The 22224-nt window shown below is 42.1% G+C and overlaps 1 protein-coding gene across 1 annotated transcript in view; it reads right to left on the bottom strand.

The window, feature by feature from the left end:
* LOC308377010 (solute carrier family 2, facilitated glucose transporter member 1-like) overlaps nt 1-22224 on the bottom strand; it is a gene marked incomplete at both ends in the record, with an annotated part of 30032 nt that overhangs the window by 6000 nt on the left and 1808 nt on the right. The window contains 3 exons of the mRNA XM_080853542.1: nt 830-1070; nt 2395-2555; nt 4021-4116. Of these exons, the coding sequence (XP_080709668.1) occupies nt 830-1070; nt 2395-2555; nt 4021-4116 (498 nt within the window). The remainder of the gene's footprint in view (nt 1-829; nt 1071-2394; nt 2556-4020; nt 4117-22224) is intronic.

The following is a 22224-nucleotide window of genomic DNA, read 5'->3' as shown; positions in this document are numbered from 1 at the left end:
CAATCATATTGCCGTTCATGCATAACTGACAGCACAGGCACTAGCCAATCATATCCCGTATATGCTCACGTCTACAGAGCGGCAAACTCAAAAAAAAAAACATGGCTGCCAAACTCCGTAGATGGTCGTATTTGTACCTTCAAGTTGGTTGTTTGACTTTTTTTTGGTTAGATTTTTTAAAAGTTACCGAGAAATAGACACTGTACAATGTAAAAACCCCTTTATTGTAACTGAGAAATACGTATCATAGGATTTGCGAGGTGTCTGAGCACACTGTCTAATGATGGGTTAGGGTTAGCATGCTACTACTCACAGGGTAAAAGCTTACTAATGACGTGATTGGTTTGTTGACCTGTCAATCTCACTATAACGTCTCCGTTATCAACAGAACCCCATGCGCCAAACTCCTCCTCCACCGTCCGTTGCATCAACGCAACAATGTGAGTCGGGCGTGAGTCGGGCGTTACTATTCTGTCGGACCGGGCCGAGCTCGGACAGAAAAAAACGGCCAGAGCCACGCTCTAGTGTGTATGTGCGTGTGTGTGTGTGTGTGTGTGTGTGTGTGTGCAGTGAATGCTCGTGTGTGTGTGTGTGTGTGTGTGTGTGTGTGTGTGTGTGTGTGTGTGTGTGTGTGTGTGTGTGTGTGTGTGTGTGTGTGTGTGTGTGTGTGTGTGCATTTGTGCACTGCTTGTTCATGCATCATTATTTGTGTTTGTGTTTCTGCAATTTCCCAAGAGGTCTCTCAGAATGAAAAAGTACATAAATAAACAAAATAAATACCAAATGACAAAACAAATCCACACTAATCTTTTATCCGTGATTTCCACACCTGTGCCAGGAGGATGCCAAGGACGACACCGAGCTGGTGCAGCGTGCCTAGCGCCCCCCGGAGGTCGGTGGGCGCGATCTCACCCACGTACATGGGCACGAATCCTGTGGAGAGGCCAGAGTAGAGGCCCACGATGAAGCGGCCGATGATCACCATCTCCCACGAGGCGGCCAGTTTGGAGAAGCCAAAGAAGCCTGCGGAGATGAAGGCCAGGAAGTTGGCAATGAGCATGGAGTTCCTCCTATGGAGAGAAAAAGAGGAGTTACTCTCTCCTCATGTGTATATTATGAGTACTTGGCAGACTGTCAGAACAAAATCACATGATAATAACCACACAAGCAAATTACACAATATAATAAATAAAATAGGCCTGGTGGGGGTAATGTTAGGGGCAACAATGAATGTTCGCCTCCAGCAGAGTCATGTTTTTGAACCTCTGACTCTACACATTTACTGATGCTCACTCACTGATTTAGTCTGTGTCGCAATAGGCGTCACAACCTTTCTGCTGAACCTGCACACAGTCCATAAGCACACAGAACACATGCACACAGACCATTGCATACACTCGTAGCCTTTTTTCCTTTCATGAAGAAGAAGATATTTTTTGTTTACGGACTGAAAACCATTTGCACTTGAGTATGAACTTTAATACCACTGCACAAAAAACAACCACAAAAAAAGAGAAAAAACAAAAACAAAAAAAAATGTTTGAAACCTGAATTGTAAATACTGTAGGTACATATGTAAATAGCATTGAGTTATATGTAAACTTACATTTATCACTGTACTTGTAATGGCCATTCACTTGCATATTGTATATAGATTTGTAATTGCTTGTTGTTCAAGAATTAGGGGCCGGAATGTCATGGCCATTTCTGTTTTTTGTTAAGCGCACTCAGACTTGCGATTTTGGATACGCCTACCTAAGCGCAGGTGCAGGTATTTAGGTTACGCCCGCCACTCCAAATTGGGGTTAGAATCAATGTCGGGCGGCGTGGCATGGTTTGGTGCGATATAAAGATTTTACCATTTAACACATGCAAGCTTTGGATATCTTTGTTGGAAACCTTGGAACTGAAGAAAAACAGTGAACTTTTTCGTTGGAATAAACCTGAACAACCTTTTTTGGAAAACCTGTGTTTGTGCGTAAATCTTAAAGCTGAACCCACGCCACCCACGGCCTTTTAGTTTGGAAATTTGGAAAAGGCTGATACATTAAGTGTTGATAAGGCATTTTATTATGACCAGTGTGTAAACATAATAATGATTACACATTATCCAATACACCATTCACTTATGGACATTACTTACTTAGAGGAAAGTTGGAGGAAATTATTTGGTTGATATGCTAGATATTAGATTTACCACATTGTTACCACAGGAAAGATAAAAAATAGACATTAGAGTGAAATAGGTGTGGCAGTACCAGGAAACATAAATCATGCATGGGATATTTCACCTATAAGCCTTGCAGGATTACTACAGATCCACAGGTCACTGTAGCAGGTAGTAATCTTATTTGGGCAGTCTTTCGTAAGATGCCACGTGGAGCCATTATGTACCTGCCCAGGCGGTTGACAAACAGACCCACGGAGAAGGAGCCGATGATGCCCCCGACGGAGAAGATGGCCACCGATATGGACCAGAGGGTGGTGAGGGAGGCTTGAGGGATGGATTCGGAGTACCTGTCAAAGTATGTCTCATTGTAGAAACCCTCAATGATCTACAAGGAGACGCAAAGAGAGGGGAAATAGGTCAGAGTTCACCTGTTAATCATAACTGAAGTTAAAGTAATCTTTTTAATTTACAGAAAGGGTGACTATTGAAACAAAATGCTTCCAAACTTCTCACTATTTTAAACATGTTGACCTGAAATGCTTTAATGATTTTCATTGATAGCATTCATCAAATGACTTCAGGAGCTACTGAATCACTGACATTGCCATATCAAAAAACATCCAGCAGAGGGCGCACCACACCAGTAAACTGTGGTGTTGACAAATGCTGCCATATGAAAGTGACTCCTACCACCATTTCCAACAAGATGCACTAGCTTGCAATGCGGACTGTTTTAACCTCGTCTTATTAATCTCATCATACACTGTACACAGCTGAAAATGAAGGTGTTAAGCTAGTTACTATACATATAAAAGCTATGTTCCCTAGGTAAGATTTCACAAAGACAAGAACAGAGAAACTGCTCACTCATGACTTTGGAAAAGTTACAACCTGCTGTGTCACTCTGCCCTGACCTTGGTGCCTCTTCCTCTTTCAAAAAGTTTGTCTGTTTGTCTGCCAGAGAGCACCAACTTAGAGCACCTTGAGCCAACATTAGCCCTAATCTGCACGTCGTCCCTATTTGCAGAGGAGCTCAGAGTTGAGTTGCCCTCGCAGGTTCCTCATCTTACAGCATCGTCTCATCTCCTTATCCCCTTACAGCACCGCCGCCTCCGAAGCCGCCGTTCCCCCACATCGCATTTTGCCTTCAACGGAGGGAGGTGCCTTTCACCTCCAACCAGCTGAGTCAGACGGCTCCGAGGGCTGAGTCACGTCCAGGAGAGACGCTTGCAACACAACAACTACTGGCCCCCGCCATCCCTGCCCTGCCATAACCTCTTTTACTTGTACAAAATGGTATCCTTGTCTATTAAGACGACTCATGTCGTGATCATATTGACAATGGTGGATTCTGCCTTTCAATCAGACTAAAAGCCTCTAACAGGGATGCAAAGCCCGGGAAAGCATGATGGCTAACACGCAGACAGGGCCCTTAACATCAGCTGAGTGCTTGGCTCACATCTCATCCTACCTGCCCTTTTATGGGTCGGAAAATGAGGCATTCTAGTGGCCAGGCAGATCAAGACCTTCTTCTAGTAGGTCTGTGTGAAAAACGTGTCTCTCTATAATTAGTAGCAGAGTGGTTCATACGCGTGGGGCAGAGTCTGTGCTGGTGGTCAGGGTGCTGCTGATGCTGTTTGAATGGAGACCAGCGTCTGGATAAATATAGATCCCCTTCCTGTACCTGCATCTCACTGCTGTGTGTGTGTGTGTGCGGGCTGTGTGTGTTGGAGAACTTCAGTGTTTGAGTGAGAGAGACAGAGAGAAAGAGAGAGAGAGAGAGAGACAGAGAGAAAGAGAGAGAGAGAGAGAGAGAGAGAGGGTGTGTGTGTGTTTGTGTGAGCACTCACCTTCTGAGGGGCATTGATGACTCCAGTGTTGTAGCCAAACTGCAGGGAGCCAATGACAGCCGTCCCTACGGCCAGCATCAGATGGAACGTCACCTGCTGTAATGCAAAACAAAAAGGGAAACACACACCTATATAAACGCAGTTCCACTGCATAGAAACGTGTCGCAAAGTCTAGGGGAAAAGCATATGGTAAGATGCCATATGCCATTTTTTTCCCCTCTCTTATCTTGTTTTAGATTACATAGTATATTCTGGGCATAGACTACTGCTACTACTACTACTTATCATCATGTCATTGATTATAATGACAACACCACGGCATCATGACATGATCCATTTTACATGCGACACACAATATGTGCACTCCAACACCTGTAACAGTCCTCTGACAGGGCTAATATTGATGATTTCCATCTATCTAAAGTTAATTTAATGATCTCGGGCATACTAACAACTAATGTATACATTAGGGTATAAGAATGAGACTAATTTCAAAGAAAACATTTTGGTAGGACTACCTCAAATGATATTCAGGATACAGATGTAATGGTACATTTCTTTAGTATCATTCTTTGCATTGAAAATAAATAATTGGCCTATTTTTTTCCCCAACAGCAAAGTACAGAAACAACAACAACAACATATGGACAGGCTTAATCCAGCAGATGCTAAAGATTAATAGAACTGTATTAAGGCCCTGAGTAAATCAGCAGTCAATTTAGCAACAGCAGTAATCTTGTTAAGGGACAATGGCGCATCTAAATCTGAACACGTACATAGCTCATCAAGAGAGGGGACATCTGAACACGTACACATAGCTCATCGAGAGGGGGGACATCTAAACACGTACACATAGCTCATCGAGAGGGGGGGTATCTGAATCTGAACACGTACACATAGCTCATCGAGAGAGGGGACATCTGAACACGTACACATAGCTCATCGAGAGGGGGGACATCTAAACACGTACACATAGCCCATTGAGAGAGGGGACATCTGAACACGTACACATAGCCCATCGAGAGAGGGGACATCTGAACACGTACACATAGCTCATCGAGAGGGGGGACATCTGAATCTGAACAGGAACACATAGCTCATCAAGAGAGGGGACATCTGAATTTGAACACCTACACATAGCTCATCGAGAGAGGGGACATCTGAATCTGAACACCTACACATAGCTCATCGAGAGGGGGGACATCTGAACACCTACACATAGCTCATCGAGAGAGGGGACATCTGAATTTGAACACGTACACATAGCTCATCGAGAGGGGGACATCTGAACACCCACACTATCGAGAGGGGGTACATCTGAATCTGAACACCTACACATAGCTCATTGAGAGGGGGGACATCTGAATCTGAACACCTACACATAGCTCATCGAGAGGGGGGACATCTGAATCTGAACACCTACACATAGCTCATCGAGAGGGGGGACATCTGAATCTGAACACCTACACATAGCTCATCGAGAGGGGGGACATCTGAATCTGAACACCTACACATAGCTCATCGAGAGGGGGGACATCTGAATCTGAACACCTACACATAGCTCATCGAGAGGGGGGACATCTGAATCTGAACACCTACACATAGCTCATCGAGAGAGGGGGGACATCTGAATCTGAACACCTACACATAGCTCATCGAGAGGGGGGACATCTGAATCTGAACACCTACACATAGCTCATCGAGAGGGGGGACATCTGAACACCTACACATAGCTCATCGAGAGGGGGGACATCTGAACACCTACACATAGCTTATCGAGAGAGGGGGGACATCTGAATCTGAACACGTACACATAGCTCATTGAGAGGGGGGACATCGCGCGTGCAGCAATCCGTGCTGTGACTGAACCGCACGGCATGGGCCCTCCCCCTCTCGCTCTCTCTCTCTCTCCCTCCCTCCCTCCCTCCCTCTCTCCCTCCCTCTCTCTCCCTCCCTCTCTCTCTCTCTCCCTCCCTCTCATGACGAACGCAAAGCCAGCTGACGCAGTCCCATTAAGAAAGAGTGTAGGAAGCCTAGAGTGCCCTGGGTGTAATCTAGTTAAGGAGAGCATCGGTACATGGACACGTACACTGAGTTTCAGGCTAAGTTAGCAGTAGTTATTCCTGCTCCAATCCACTCGCCCGCCAACATTAAGCCTTTACGTAACAGGTTGGGGAGTTTCTCAATGGTTATGTTTTAAGGTGCACTGTGGGAGTGGGAAGCCGTGGGAGAGCTGGAACTTGAGAAGCGCTGGTAGTTGGTAATGTTAGACACAGGTGAGGGTTGAAATGACTGAATTTTCTTCAACAGTGAAATGTAAGTCACGGCCTACTAAGACACTATTGGTCTACATGTTTGAGAATAACTTCCCTAAACAAATCTATAAATAACATCAATACTATTAATAACGTCAACAAAATCACTAACACCTGCACTTTATCAATACTACATGGAATGAACGCTGCAATCACTGAAGAAAAATGTGACCCCTCTCAGGCCACTCCTTATCTCTCTAAAGCTGATTGTTACATCAGTGGCCTTTTAATAGTGTTCTAATCTTGTTTCAACCAGCTACAACCCCCCACCCCCCACCCCCCCCCCCCCCTACACTCGCACACACGCCACACACAAACACATATTGTAAACAAAAAAACAAACACACACACAGGTCTATGTGCTGATGTGTCATGTGAACCCTGGTTGAGATGAATGATGTTCCATGAGTCATAGCCATGACAACAACTATTTCCCGGTGATCAAAGGTATTTCAAGAGAAAAACATTTCCCAGCAAGATCCTTCAAGTGAGTTCGGGTGCATGCATTTCAAAACATTCACTGACACAAGTCTGAGGCTAAATAAATCTAACCAAGGGTTTCGTTCCTCGTCATTCATTTTCCACAATCAGTATCAGTGACCCACAGCTTTTTATCTTTGTTAGATCACGTTTACATGCTATACACCTGTAATAAACATCATTATACACTGACAAGTGTCTTATTCAATGGAAGGGAGTATTTTTTGTCTACTTTAGTCTATATTTAGACTTATAAATATATATATTTTCTCGCAATTTGTTTGTATGTGTTATGTTCATGGACTGTTGAATATTGTAAGAAAACAGATTCATACCAGTTTAGCTACAGCAGAAAAAAAGAAATCACATGTTGAGCTCAGCTTAAGGTTATGGCTTAACCCTAACTTGAAATGTAAACAAGCATGCATAAAGGCCGCTTTATTGGTGAAACTCTGCTGCAGCTGAGCTGTTTCCATGGGGATAAGTCCAAGCACACAGGACAGTATTACCCTTTACACAGGGACAGATGTGTTCACACTCCACGTGGACACTTTACAATTTCTATACACCTTTCACTACTTTTGTTTTTCAATCAGTCGACCATCACCATCCTGGTGAAAATGGGTCACCATAAAAAGGTCATGTTAAGACTTCCACGAATCTTTAGTTATTAAAGGCGACTGGATAATTAGTTTTTACTTGAAATAATGTAAGGAAGGGAGACTGGAGTTCATAAGCCTGCATTGAAAGTATGATCGTTCAAGTTTGGAAAGACTAAATATAATCTGTTATCCCTCCCTGTGTAGGGAAGCAAATGGTGAAAAGTAATGGTGTTATACCTCTTTGTGGTGTACAATTAATGGATAACATCTCAAATAAATGTACATAAACATCTCGAATAAATGAACATAAATGTATATAAATCTTCCATTTAAGATATACTAGCCGGTCTCTCTGTGAATGTATTCTGAAGGAAGCATTATGCTTTGTCATCATCTGGGCCGATCGACTGACAGCTGTCAATCTATCTGAGGACTTTGGTAGATTGTGTAAGGAGTTATCGGTTTTGGTTGAAATGTCTACAACAAAAGCATGTTCAAGTCACCCTTTAAAGATAATTAAAGGTTTTGGATTGTGTAGCAACTAATCTATAACTGTTAAGTGTTGTCATATCATCATATTACTACTTGAAAGAAAACTGCAGCACGCAAAAAAATAAAGGAAATGAACTGAACCTAAAACCGAAATTTGGGTTGTCAGAATTTCTATATGACTTCACCTCTCCAGTTATGGCAGGGTTTCGAGGACCACATGTAGCTAATGTCAAGGCAGAGAAGAAGTCACTTAACATCGACATACTCACAAACACTTTAATGCAAAACGTAGGTATCAAGGCCTGTGTTTCTAAAACATACAACTAAGAAAAACAAAAGATTTAGTGCGTCCAGAAACTCTAGGATACTGATAAAGGTCCAGAGGTATGGCGAAACCGTCGGTGTCACCCAACAAGCTTCCAGTTGACAAACTTAACTATTCACCCGAAAGCCTTGAGACCCCTTATCTATTTATTTGATCGATGATTATCATTATCGCACATCCACATACAATTTGTTCTCATTAGAAAATGGCTATATCGCTTAATACAGTGTTATTTTAACGAAAATCTATAATATTCTAAAATAACCATAATAGCCCACTATGTGAGGTTTCAATGTCTGACGTAGGGCACCTACCATCACATCGCACATGGTATGCCGGAGACGTTGTCCATAACAGAAACTTAATAGTTCCGTCATACTCTATTTAGATGAGTTAACCCTTACCTTGTCGGAATTCATGATGCTGTTGTGGTAAACCAGTTCGAAAACTCCTGGAGATGTTTTTTTCTTTTTTTTTGTCTCGGTCACCAATATCACAACAAAGACAATAGCGGCTTCAAACAACGAACCCACCAAAGCGATTACAACACTTTGCCATGTGTTTAAACTCCCGAGATCAGACGCATTTGAAATCAACAAATTAGCATTTCATTGCCATTTAAAAACAACTTTATCTTATAGTCTTTGCCATCAAGGCTACGGGACAAGGTCTTGCCACACATTTACTCCTCGGATATTCCCCTGTGCAGATAAACCGGTAGCTTAAATATATTAATCTGGGAGGACTGTGATTGGCTGCCTGAGCTACTTGCTGTGATGTGCAGAAGGGCGCGTTTGCACAGGCACTGCGATTGGTTGTTGAATGTCACATTGCCAAGCGCTATGCGCTTCACAGACATAGTAAGAGCCATGTGCTCTTGCACTTTATCAATTTATCTTTTTTAAATATAAACACTGATATACTGATTCAACACTGCTAACGAATACGATTCTACTACTAGTACTACTAATAATAATTTGCTGGTGATGTGACACATCCACACCACACGTTTGTTTATCATCATCATGTTTGTTTATCAGTTGGGTAAACATAGCCACGCACAAACTCTGACATTATAACTGTTACATAAAAAGTTTGGATAACTTCAAGCTAGGCTTAAGCGTCTGAGCTTTTCGAGTTTTCAAACACTGAAGTAAATCCTTGGGAAATACTTATGACTATTCAAATATGTAAACACCAGCATATATCATGTTCAACATCCATTATCACATATGGTTTCTTTATAGGCTTGTCAGCTTGTTAAATTAGTTTTCTAACGGACACTTATCTGTTCAACTATGCCGTGTATCCAATGTACTCACTCATTTTCATCAAAGCTGTTCGGTTTAAGTCTAGTTTAATTTAGTTAGAAAAGTGTTGTAGGAGTGACAGAAATGCATATATGGCATTCAAATCTGAAGATATTGGTTACAAAGCAGGAACAATGCATTCACATCCTTGCTCTATTACACAACCGTGATCTACATAACCTGTGTGAGAACGTGTTCCAAAATGGTATCTGGGTCAGTGTGTTTTTGAAACGTCGTGTCTTTGTTCATTCCTTTTTGTTTTTGGTAGCAGGGAAGAGTCCGGTGTGGCAGTAGGCCTATGTAAAATAAACGCCAGTGCGGTCCAGGAAAAAGGCTTGTGCATGGTAAGGCCCGACATGAGAGAAATGAAAATAGGACCGGTTGGGGCAGAGCTGTGCCCTTTCAGATACAAATCGATGCTCTTTGAAATGATCACCACAAACAAAAACAGACAAATGGCAAGACAAAGCCTGGGAGAATGCCTGGTGGGGTTCACATTGTTCAGAGGTTCAAAAAAATGTGCTAAACAGATGTTTGAGGAACAGTCGGGTGGCTAAATTCATTAAAAGTAGGAAATTGATGAATAGATTCTTGGACATTAACATGTTATCATGCTCCCTTCAAAATTGACAGCACATCACAGTTTCTCCTAGGAGAGAGCGAGATAGAAAGAGAGAGAGAGATAAGAAGCTTTTTCTCTCTCTTTGTGTGTGTGTGTGTTAGTGTGTGTGTGTGTGCGTGTGTGAAAGTGTGTGTGTGTGTGTGTGTGTGTGGTGTGTGTGTGTGTGTGTGTGTGTGTGTGTGTGTGTGTGTGTGTGTGTGTGTGTGTTTGCGTGTGTGTGTGCGTGCGTGCGTGCGTGCGTGCGTGCGTGCGTGCGTGCGTGCGTGCGTGCGTGCGTGCGTGCGTGCGTGCGTGCGTGCGTGCGTGCGTGCGTGCGTGCGTGCGTGCGTGCGTGCGTGCGTGCGTGCGTGTGTGTGTGTGTGTGTGTGTGTGTGTATGTGTGTGCAGGTGTTCAGCAGAGCAAACACCTCTTTTGGACAAAAGCGTCTGCTAAATGACTAAATGTAAATGCAGCACACATTTCAGGGTGACACACTTCACATCTGGATTATTATAAATGGGCCTGCGTAGAGACTGATAGGCACAAGAGCACAACTGCTGATGTGGCGATGTACACTGGTTTCCTCTTCAGCCGAGAGAGCAGGCTGTTCCTCATTACAGAGGGCAACCAGCAAGGTTATAATAGCCATAGCATGGCTAGAAGGAGCTGGTATCGTATACAGGTCCTTCAGTGAGAGAAAAGAGGTATCACAAACTCTAGCCAAGCCTCTGATTCAAAATGTTTTGGTTGAGCTCAGAGTCTAGGCTTCGGCCAGATCAGCTTTCCTTGCATTTTGTGTATGAGACATAGATAGCAGAGGCATGCCTGCTGCAAGGTCGTGTGGTTATCATAATTGGCCTAAGAGATTGTCTGTCATGACCTAAGCTGGCGGTTACAGCTGACCCATCTGTCCAGTGGTCCTGACAAATGTCAGAAGAGCAAAAGGTCAATGTCCAAAGTCAGCCCGAGAGCAGTGCTATGCCATATCAATACTGTGTGGCTTGCCTATAATGGCCTGACAAAACATTGTTCTTTGTCAAGAACATGTCAATTTTGTACTGATGAGTTCTCACAAATAGCTTGGGAAAGGAATAAATAGCAGGTTGGTGTCGCACCCCAAGGTCTGTTTTCTCATCGAGTCCCAGAATATTTAGTTTGAGTGAGCAGGAAACACTGTAGCGGACACAGCACTGGGGTGGTGCTCCAGTTGCACCGTCTCACAGATGGAATTTTATAGGGCAAAACTGGAAACATGATAGTGCTGAACTTGGCAGTTGGTAGTGACAAAGCAATTCTTCAGTGACCTCAGGCGAAAGGTCCTCCAGACAAAAACAATTGATCACAGCAACTTTCCTTTAAGCTAAAAGCTTGGAGCTAACCTCCTTATTATTCTAGCCACTGGTTCACACATATACAGATGCTTTAACAGAGTCCTATTCTTTGTTTTGCACACATCCTTTGTTTACTTAAATGAAACTGAAAGCAACAGACTTTTAGAATAATAAAATAAATAATAAAAACTGTGTTAACGCGCGTTAAAATAATTGTCGGCGTTAAATGACAGATGGATTAACGCACGATTAACGCGTTAACTTGCCCAGCCCTAATTTGGACCCAATCTCTCTCAGAGCATTCAAAGTAAAGTAACAATACCCCCTTTTTCAGACCATAACCAGATCAGAATATACCTAAAAAGACTCCACTCTAACCAACCACATCTCGTGGAACAACAGTCAAACTTACCTTTACAAAATAAAGAAATACATGAAAAAATGCAAGAAAAATGTCTGAAAAAACACAGGCCTCCAGCCAATCAGGACCTACGTATTCAGTATGGAGACACACTCAAACAACCTAAACAGACACTGAGAACTAAGAAAGTCAAACTTATTGAAGATTCAATACATTCCAACAGCTTCCTGGACCACTGGAAGACCTTAAACAAAATAATAATCTAGTGATTCAAGGACTACTAAAACCCATTAGATTACGAAATTACAGAAAAGAATTAGGACAAAAACTGAAAAGCGAGACATTTAGAAAAGACTGTGCCCCTGACGGCATCCTAAATGAGATGCTTAAACATGCAGACTATAAATTAAAATCAGCCATTCTAAAACGTTTCAATGTAGTGCTTAGAAACGGCTTCTTTCCTGAAGTATGGAATGAAGGACTGATAACCCCCATATTTAAAAGTGGAAACAAGACAGATCCACACAATTACAGGGGGATCTGTATAAATTCATGTGTAGGAAGAGTCTTATGTAGCAGCCTAAATTCACGAATCATAGACTTTATCAAAGAACATCACACAACACTACATTTTAAACTACACATCATAGCCCCCCTATTTAACACACTAATTGACAATTAAGTACAAAAAAAATTACTTGAAAGTGGTGTCGGAGGGAAAACATACAATCTGATAAATTCAATGTATACTCTAACGAGGAATGCTCAATTAAAGTTGGAACAAAGAAAACAAAATCATCCTTTCAGAGATGTGTAGGCTGTAAACTTGCACCTGGTCTCTCACTAAATGACTCCGAAATTACATTTCTTCTCGTTGTAGACGATCTGGTTTTGCTGTCCCCTATTAGCAGAGGGACTACAACAGTACCAAATTAAACACACCAAAAAATATTAAAATGGAGGGGGCAGAGCCTGCAGATGGCTTGGCAGTTTTGGAATTATCATTGTAAGTGTGGAAGTGCTCCATGATCTTGATAACATTGCAAATGTACTCGCCATTTGTTTGGCCTCGCGTACTCACTGGTCTTGAGCTATCCAACAAACCTGAAGTACACATTTGAGATTTTTTTCTAAAACTTGTGATGGAACTAGATGGCAACACACTTGCAACAAAGGCCCAAGTGCTAAAGAACATACCTTATGAAAGGAAGATTTAAGACAAGTGTTGTACTCCTGAGCAGCACACAGGGAACTCTGAGGACCGATTCCAGCCCCAATCATCTGTTAGAAAACTGAATTTTGTATCTACAAGTTGAACTGTTAGCGAAGACTAGATCAGATGTACTAAATGTTAAACATAGTTTAAAATGGTAACAACAGGTAGAGAGAATAACATGAACGCGAAAAACACAAATGAGAAGTTTGAATGTATGTCAGTGGCAGAATAGGAGGTTTACAGTGTGAAATGGAGAGCTGAACATTGAGACTTGTAGCAGGGATGAAGAGAGACATTTTGGTCACAGTAGCATACATACAATTTCTAAGACTAGTTTTTTCCTTTGTGTATTAATTTTATGGTAACAAGTTCAAAGCTTGTGGTTTTAAATATTTGTTATTGTGGTAATAAATAATAATATAGAATCAAGGTATTTTGATTTGAATTTGCTTAACTACATAAGGTGAAAATTGTTGTCATAATTAGGTTTAGTAAGTCCAACATAAATTCACTAGCTTTATAAAAATGAAAACTATTTCAGTTCTGCTTATCCAAGTCAGTTAAGTTGGCAGTTCAGAGAGTTGTGCAGGTGGTGTAGGTAACTGCCTTTGAGTTAGAATTACATCAGTTAGTTTGGTCAGTGTAATTAAAGTCTGTTTAGTTAGATGAACACTGGCTGAACAATTAAGATTGACTTGACCAGATAATATTGAAATTACTCTCTAAAGGTTTGTTGGTTTCACATAAGTTAGTTATTTCCACTGTAATGGTAAACTAGTTTGAACACTACTCAGTTATGTGGAAAATGTTGACATAACTATATTAGGTACATTGAACAACTTACTTTTTTGAGTGTATTGAGGTTTCTTTTGTCTTTTTGTTGTTTCAGTTCAATATGTCAGATTTTGTTTCCGTCTTTCTTGACTTGTTAATCTAAACATTTATATTTAGGATTAGGGAAATATATATAAACTGTACATGTTGTTGAAATGGTTTCTTTGATATGTAGGAGTAATTTGAAGGTATTACTCACGTTTGTAGAACTAACTATGTTGGCATTAGTGCTTTTATGGTAAACAAGTTCAAAGCTTGTGGTTTAAAACAAATTTGATTGTGGTAATAAATAAAAATATAGAATCAAGGTAATGTGATTTGAATTTACCTTACTACATTGGGTGGAAATTGTAAAAAAAAAAAAAACTAGTTTTAGTAAGTCCAACATAATTTCACTAGCTTTATAACAATGAAAACTATTTAAGTACTGCCTATCCACGTCAGTTGTCACTTTAAGTAGTTGATCAGGTGGTGATAGTAAATGCATATGAGTTAGAAATACATTAGTGGGTTTGGTCAGTGTAATAATATGTTTCACATACGTTAGTTATTTCCTCTGTTATAATAGTATTAAAATAGTTTGCACACAACTCAGTTATGTTGAAAATGTTGACATAACTATATTAAGTTCATTGAATCATTTTTTTTTTTAGTGCAGCATATAAGTGTGTTTTGTCTTTTTGTTGTTTTAGTTCAATATGTCAGGTAGTTCTCTCTTTCATCGTTTACAATTGGTTTGGCCAGATTGTTTGTGTAAGGATAGCATAGACCTAATGCTGGTTGTTAGTCACATTAGTTTGGTTGTGCTCGTTTATTGGGTTAGTTTGTGTTTGTGTGTGAGTCTTAATAAATGTCTGATGGGGCTGTTTGTGATCATCTCTTGGCTACCAAGGGCTTTAAAACAATAAGAATTGGGGTCACTTGTATATGTTTCCAGATTTTGATGGATCATATATTTGGCGACTCCATTTAGAAAGGTATAATAGCTTATAACATTATTGTGTCTATTTTCAGTATTGTATAAGAACTATTGTTTAATGTATAACATGCTTTATGTCATTTAACAAAAACACTGCCTGTGAGACCCTCTTACTTCAGAGTCAACACTTTAAAGAATATACTGTATGTAATATGGTCTAACCTTAGAATATAAGTTATGTAAAATGTTTAGGCATCTGCTAGCTAGAGTGCTAGAGATAGACACATTTTTATTCTGAACAACCCTTTAAAGATTATATAGTTTGTGACCTACATTAGAATGCTTAGTATCACACATTTTATTGTTTTATACCATTAGAAAACAAATGAAATCCCTACACTCACATCAGACAGTTTTTACTTACTGTCATAATGCACATGTCACAGACATTGGGTCTACAACTCTGGGGTGGGGGTATTATGGGTTGATGCAAGGGTTATTGTCCTACCTTGTTTATACAAATGTTTAAAACAAAAGGGGTGGCTATCAAAGCAGACACACACACTCTCACCACCCCATAATATAACAGGTCTTAACTGGCCCTGTGTAGTCCTATTCTTTGTTTTGCACACATCCTTTGTTTACTTAAATGTGTCTGTTACATGAACACGTCTTTAAAGAAAGACACATTCTCTAAAACAGATCATCTTTAATTTGCAGCAGTCTATCCCATTCCTTTCATTGGTGCTCAGGCCAAACATCAGTGTTTCCCCACATGACAGCACAGGTGAGATGTAGTCTTAATCTGAGTCGCTCTGTGCCTACAGGACAACATTCACGTACTGTATGTCTGAGAGGAGCTGCTATTTATAAATGGGACCTTATCAAAGGGTGCTGAAGCTACTGTGGCAACACCTTCTCCATATAGATTATGGAGAGCAGCATACTGTAGAATTTCTTGCCTAGAGAAAGTGGCAACAACATCTAGCAGAGTGCAACAATATCAACAACATAACATCATAACAACAACCACAAGAACACGAGCTGTGCACATACTTTTGTAATTACCTGAATAGTTCCCTAAAAACTTGACAACAACATTTGCTCTGGCAGAAGTAAGATGGCATTCTGTCCTACTTAATATATCAGTGTTTTAACCCAACGGCATCATATTTCACATATCAGTATGTCAGCCTTGATGTCAGCCTTGATGTGTCCTTGCATGCCTTTCGCCTCTTTAGCTGGATCTTAACACATTCAGTGCGGGCACATGATGGCAGCACTCCGATCCCATCCAATTCTCTCCATGGGGTCTCCATGGGGGGTTAACTGCTCTATCTCAAAGCACATGGCAGTGACCAATCTAGATCTTGGCCGCGTCAGTTCAAATCAAATGCGGAATGTTTACATCTGCTACCGTTGATTATACAGTAAATACTTGTGAAATGAAACAAAAACACACCACAGTTAAAGTTGTATTAGTATTGATTGATTCACATCGATATGAATGGATTACATGACTAACACCTGGTGGAAAAGTAATATGAAAATATTTGTTCACTGAATTAGCGTTCTGTCCCAAACAGTTGCGTTCCAGTTTCAAAGTTTCAGTTTCGGTTTCAGTATTTCAATGTGAATGAGAGGGAGCACAAGAACTGAGCGTCTAGCAGCGTTTATCATATCATAGACATATATGATGCATGTATATGTCTGTGGGCACGATCTCAAGCACGTGCAAAAGTTGTTGTTGTCCAATTTGAATCTAGATTCGAGAGACACATGCGCGCCCAGTCCAATTCCCAGCGGAATCGAATCGTGTATCCAGGGGTTTACATCGGAGTCCAGTCGGACTCAAGTCGGACACAATGAATCTAGATTTGGGGAGACACATGTGTCCAATCTCCAATTTAAATCGGACTGAAATCGGAAATTGGACACATGTGTCCACACTGATATTGTGTCCACTGTCGTGTGTTTTTGACTGTAATGTAAACTGTGAATGTAAAAGTGTGCAGCCTGCCTGCCTGCCTGCCACTGATGCCTGCCAGGGCTCTCCTCTCATGGGGCGGGCTGAGTACAGACAAGGACAGTAGAGCCTGGTAATCCTGGCCGTCACGTGAGCCATGCGGCGCTGTCTAACTGAACATAGGCAGCTTCTAGACCCCTCCCCCCTCCACCTCCCCACACACGACTCACCTTCACACGAGAAGAGCTCAAATCCTCTTTCACCATTCTCTGTCCCTTTTTCTCTCCTGTTCACTCTCACTCTCTCTCGTCTCTTTCTCTCTCTTTCTCTCCCTCCTCAAACATGGGGCAGCAGAGAGACAGGTCTCATCTTTAATCCGTGTGCATGGCGCAATCTAAGCTCTGTCTACCATGGAAGGGAAGTGTAGTTTTATGTCCTCCTTCTTTATGCTATTCTTAAACGTTAAAAGTCATAGTGTAGCTCTTAACGAGAGAAAATGCCATGGATTATGATAGAGCCAGAGATGCACAGACAGTACAGTACAGCAGGAAAACCCGGTCTGTGTTCTGATAGGATGGATATATTATGTTCTTTCCTTATTGAAAGAAATTGAAAGTTTCACCATTGCAATTTGCTGGTATGACATAAAGCCGAGACAAAGTAACTGAACATTTCATCTTGGGCTACATGATGACAGCAAACTGGATGAAGTAGATATTTGAATTGGAGATGAGAGAACGGCATGATACTGAGCTATTCCAAATTTTGTTCTATGTGAATACAATGACAATAAAGGTTTTTCTTTCTAGCACCTGTGACAGGTCACACTATCGAGATATAGTGGACTTCAAAGCTGTCTGAAGCAGCAACGGTGCAATCTCCTCTAGACCCTGGTGGGGTCGTGCAGTTCAGAGAACTCACTTGGCCTCCGGAGGGAGCCGTGCAGAACACTAGCATGTAGCAACACTCACAGCCTCTCTCGCTCTCTCTCAAGGACACACACTCACAGCCTTTCTATCTCTCTCTCTCTCTCTCTCTCTCTCTCTCTCTCTCTCTCTCCCTCCCACTGTGATCACAGTGCCTGGTCATCGCTCCATCAGGACCCCCATTTCATTACCGACAGTGACAGAGTCAATTAGGCACATGGCCCATCATGAAAAGCAACGTTCTTGTGGTCCGGTAGAGACTTTCGCACCAACAAAGAAGCTGACATAAGCACATCGCTTGTTCTGAAGCACCCCGGCAGAAACCTGGACGGCCAGGGCAGAGCCCCGCGGAGTTACCAGGACCAATTAGAGCCGCCTACGCCTCTTTGTAGAAGAGAAGAGAGAAAGATAGAGAGAGAGCAGGGATGGAGAAAGTGTTTGGCACAACAAGGTCAATAAAAGGGCCCATTACTGCTTGATGGCTCAGAGGTTTGGAACAACGGGAGCAGTGGTCCAGGGAACTGTGGGAGGTTTTGGCGGGGGGAAACAGCACCCCTGTGTCCCTGCTCCATCCTGGCCGCCCCGGTGACATAATGGTGGCATGACACACTTCGTTGGGGTAGGCATGGTGACACGTCTGGTCAGGAAGATGAGTGTGCAAACAGGAGCGAGGGCCTGGTCCACCTGCCTGTGTGCATTGGGTCATTGTCCTGCACTGAATACCATACGATGCACCCTGCTCTACTATTAGTGGTACTTTCAGCAGATTTCACCATCTGCTATTAGCAGACTGCTAATGATGAGAATCAGCTCGTTATGCATTTGTCCGGATAGTCTTGTGCTGACTGGTAGAAACCAACTATAATATTCTCCCATAAACCAGATGTAATACTTAAGCAATACTGAGCATTTATGTCTTTGTATTTTACATAACTGTATAACAACCATCATTAAAAATAAAGGATTAGAAAAATAAACTCGGTTGAATAAAGGTCTGGAGAGACTTAAAAAGGACATGCTTTAATGTAATTGAATTATCTTTGTTGCTTTATCTTGTCGCATGCACTGAGCTTCTGTTCTAGTTTGTCATCATTACTTCTACTACAAGCAGCCTTACTCTCTTATTTATTCTGCTCCTTTATCTAAATATTTGATGCACTGTCTCCAAAAGCAATTATAGTCCTTAAATCCCCAAGCTTTCCTTTCTTTAATGAATTTTTGATCAGATTTGAGAACATGACAAATATTGACCCCACCCCAGTGTCTGTTCCAAACCCACTTGAGAAGGTCCACTTCAAAGGTGGCACATGAGAAACAATAATGTTGCCGCTCCCAGTTTTGGCTGTCCCACCCTTTTTTAATAAAGTCATGCTTTCCAGCAGTTGGAGGCCTATAATAAGATATAACCTAGGGTTACTTGAGTAATCTATCCTGTACACCTTTGAAGAACAAACAAACAAGATGCTCTGACCTGTGACGTCTGACCTGTGACCGAGAGTACTGCTCTGGTACCCGCTCTGCTATCCCAACAGCAGGTCAATGGTATACAAACTCTACATCAATAATATATGGTAACAACTTTCTCTGTTCAGTCAGGATGATAGGCTATTCAAAAATGCACTACATCACATGCACAAGTCACATTTTAGGCAGTTGCATATTGCCCCAATTCATTATTGAGGATGCAAAATTCCAAAACTTGAGCTACATGTGTGGTCTATTTGATCATTTCACTGCCACTTGCCTCCACACATGACATAAAGCCACTCTGACTAAAAAAACTATCAAGCTTTGGTAGCTCTTCCTGGCATGAGGGAAATAAATAGATGTATTGGTCTCTAAGAGCTAGGGTGGAACTATTGGTGTGAGTGGGGAACTATTGGGATGAAAAGATCCAGGAACTTAGGAAAAAGAACCTTAACTGAGTTCACCGTTAATCAGTGTTGGGCTGATAGATGGCCTGTGTCATAAACAGCAGCTCCCCTGCTGTGAAAGTCCATCTGATGGGCTCAGTCCAGTCACTGATTTCAGGGCTGTTGGACTCAAACACCCAGAGGACAGTCCATCATGTGCCAAACATCAGTAGGCCTTCCTCAGACTGCAAATGCCTCTTTGGTGTGAGTGGAGAGAAGGCTACAGGTGAGGAAGAATGCTACCGCCCTCTAGTGGACACCATTGAGATTGCACATCCACATGGCCAACACCCAACTTCTCTGCCACTGTATTTAAGTAAAATTAAGCAACACTGGAAGCAGACCACAAAGTCCATGGCCGCCTAACTGGCTATTTTGGCTGAACTGACACCTTGTAGTGAACATGGGTGGTCTCTTTTGTTTTGGAATGTGCTTCTCTCGAGTTTGTAGGTGCAGCGATTGCGATATCAGCAGAGAGGCTGTGCTCCTAACATGTTTAGCAGCCCCAGCTTTCCCTGCCATGCTGGACCCTGCTGAGGCGGTTGCATATTTGTGGCTTTCCCAGGGCCAAAGAAGTGACCTTTGACAGAGCGACGCAGACCTGTGAAAACATGTGTTAATAACACAGTAATCTCCTTCCTCTGGGTCAACCATGTTATGAGACGGTCAGGGAGCCTCTCGTATGGAAACATCAGTCATACATTTATGGTCATTTTGGTGCAGAGATCCTGAGACGCTTCACTGCCTTTCACAGGTGTCATCGGTTTCAGCAGATATCGAACTTCTGCTGCTGTTGACTGTTTCTAATAATTTATCTGAACATAAATTGTCATGTAATTAAACAGTTTCAGTTTTTATGTTCCTGAGATTCAGTCTGGCAATCAAAAAGATGCTGAACAACACTGGTGAAATACCACACATCATCATAAAGGCTGTCTAAAAATCCACCTAAGTTGAGAAACAGCAGCGTCCACCAATAAATGTGCTCTCTCCTGATTACATTTGAAACCTGATGTGAAACACATACACATATAGAACAGAAGCAAATGGTCGCAGTTAAACTATCCAGTAGTTCTCCCTGACCTTGTCTCTGCTTTCCTAAGCACTGCAGTGTCAAATCTTTATAAAACATTTCACAAAAGTATGAAACTATACAGCATCATTAGCAGGTCCATACAGATAAGGCATTCTAAATCTAATCACACAGCCCAGGGGTCCTGCACCAACCAGAGTGAAAACAACACGAGGGATTATTGTTTCCATCACAAAGTGCTCAGCTAGCCTCATGTGTATTACACATTAACATTTACATTTAGTCATTTAGCAGACGCTTTTATCCAAAGCAACTTACAATGTATATATTTTACATTTCCACTGATGGCAATTGCACATCAGGAGCAATTAGGGGTTCAGTGTCTTGCTCAAGGACGCTTCGACAGGGAATATTAGCACAAGTGCAACAACTTAAAGAGACAGTGTGCAACAATTTGTCTCTTTCTGAAACATATTTCTATAGGTAACAGGTTCTGTCTTTTAAATGGATTGTCATGGTATGTACTCATAAAAAGGACAGATAAACACACCCGCCGTTTCGACTCGGCGCTTAGGCTATGCTCCATGCAGGTCAGAACACCCCACACAAATGTAAAAAGAACCATCACCAACTATATCACCAAAACACAAGAGTCTATGAGCCTTTTTATCAGTGCCAACCGTGCTGTTGTCGGTGTTCGTAAAGAGTTTGAATGACTATTGAATAGTTACATTGCTAGTTTTCTGCCAAAACACCTTACTGCAGCTTTACTGTAACAGCCAGCAGGAAGACGTTTCCGTGATTCACTACTTACTCTATATACCCGAATCCACCCATCACTGGGGCACATTCACTAGCCCTCTACCCCAATCCACTCATCACGTGGGCACATTCAATAGCCCTATATACCCCAATCCACCCATCACTGGGGCACATTCACTTACTCTATATACCACAATCCACCCATCACTGGGGCACGTTCACTAGCCCTCTACCCCAATCAACCCATCACTGGGGCACGTTCACTAGCCCTCTACCCCAATCCACCCATCACGTGGGCACATGCACTAGCCCTATATACCCCAATCCACCCATCACTGGGGCACATTCACTAGCCCTCTACCCCAATCCACCCATCACGTGGGCACATTCACTAGCCCTATATACCCCAATCCACCCATCACTGGGGCACATTCACTTACTCTATATACCCCAATCCACCCATCACTGGGGCACATTCACTAGCCCTATATACCCCAATCCACCCATCACGTGGGCACATTCACTAGCCCTATATACCCCAATCCACCCATCACTGGGGCACATTCACTTACTCTATATACCCCAATCCACCCATCACTGGGGCACATTCACTTACTCTATATACCCCAATCCACCCATCACTGGGGCACATTCACTAGCCCTATACACCCCAATCCACCCATCACTGGGGCACATTCACTTACTCTATATACCCCAATCCACCCATCACTGGGGCACATTCACTAGCCCTATATACCCCAATCCACCCATCACGTGGGCACATTCACTAGCCCTATATACCCCAATCCACCCATCA

The sequence above is a fragment of the Sprattus sprattus genome (assembly GCF_963457725.1).
Source record: "Sprattus sprattus genome assembly, chromosome: 16".
In the NCBI taxonomy this organism is placed as follows: domain Eukaryota; kingdom Metazoa; phylum Chordata; class Actinopteri; order Clupeiformes; family Clupeidae; genus Sprattus; species Sprattus sprattus.
Note: the sequence above shows the minus strand (reverse complement) of the source record. Positions and strands in the feature narration are given on the sequence as shown.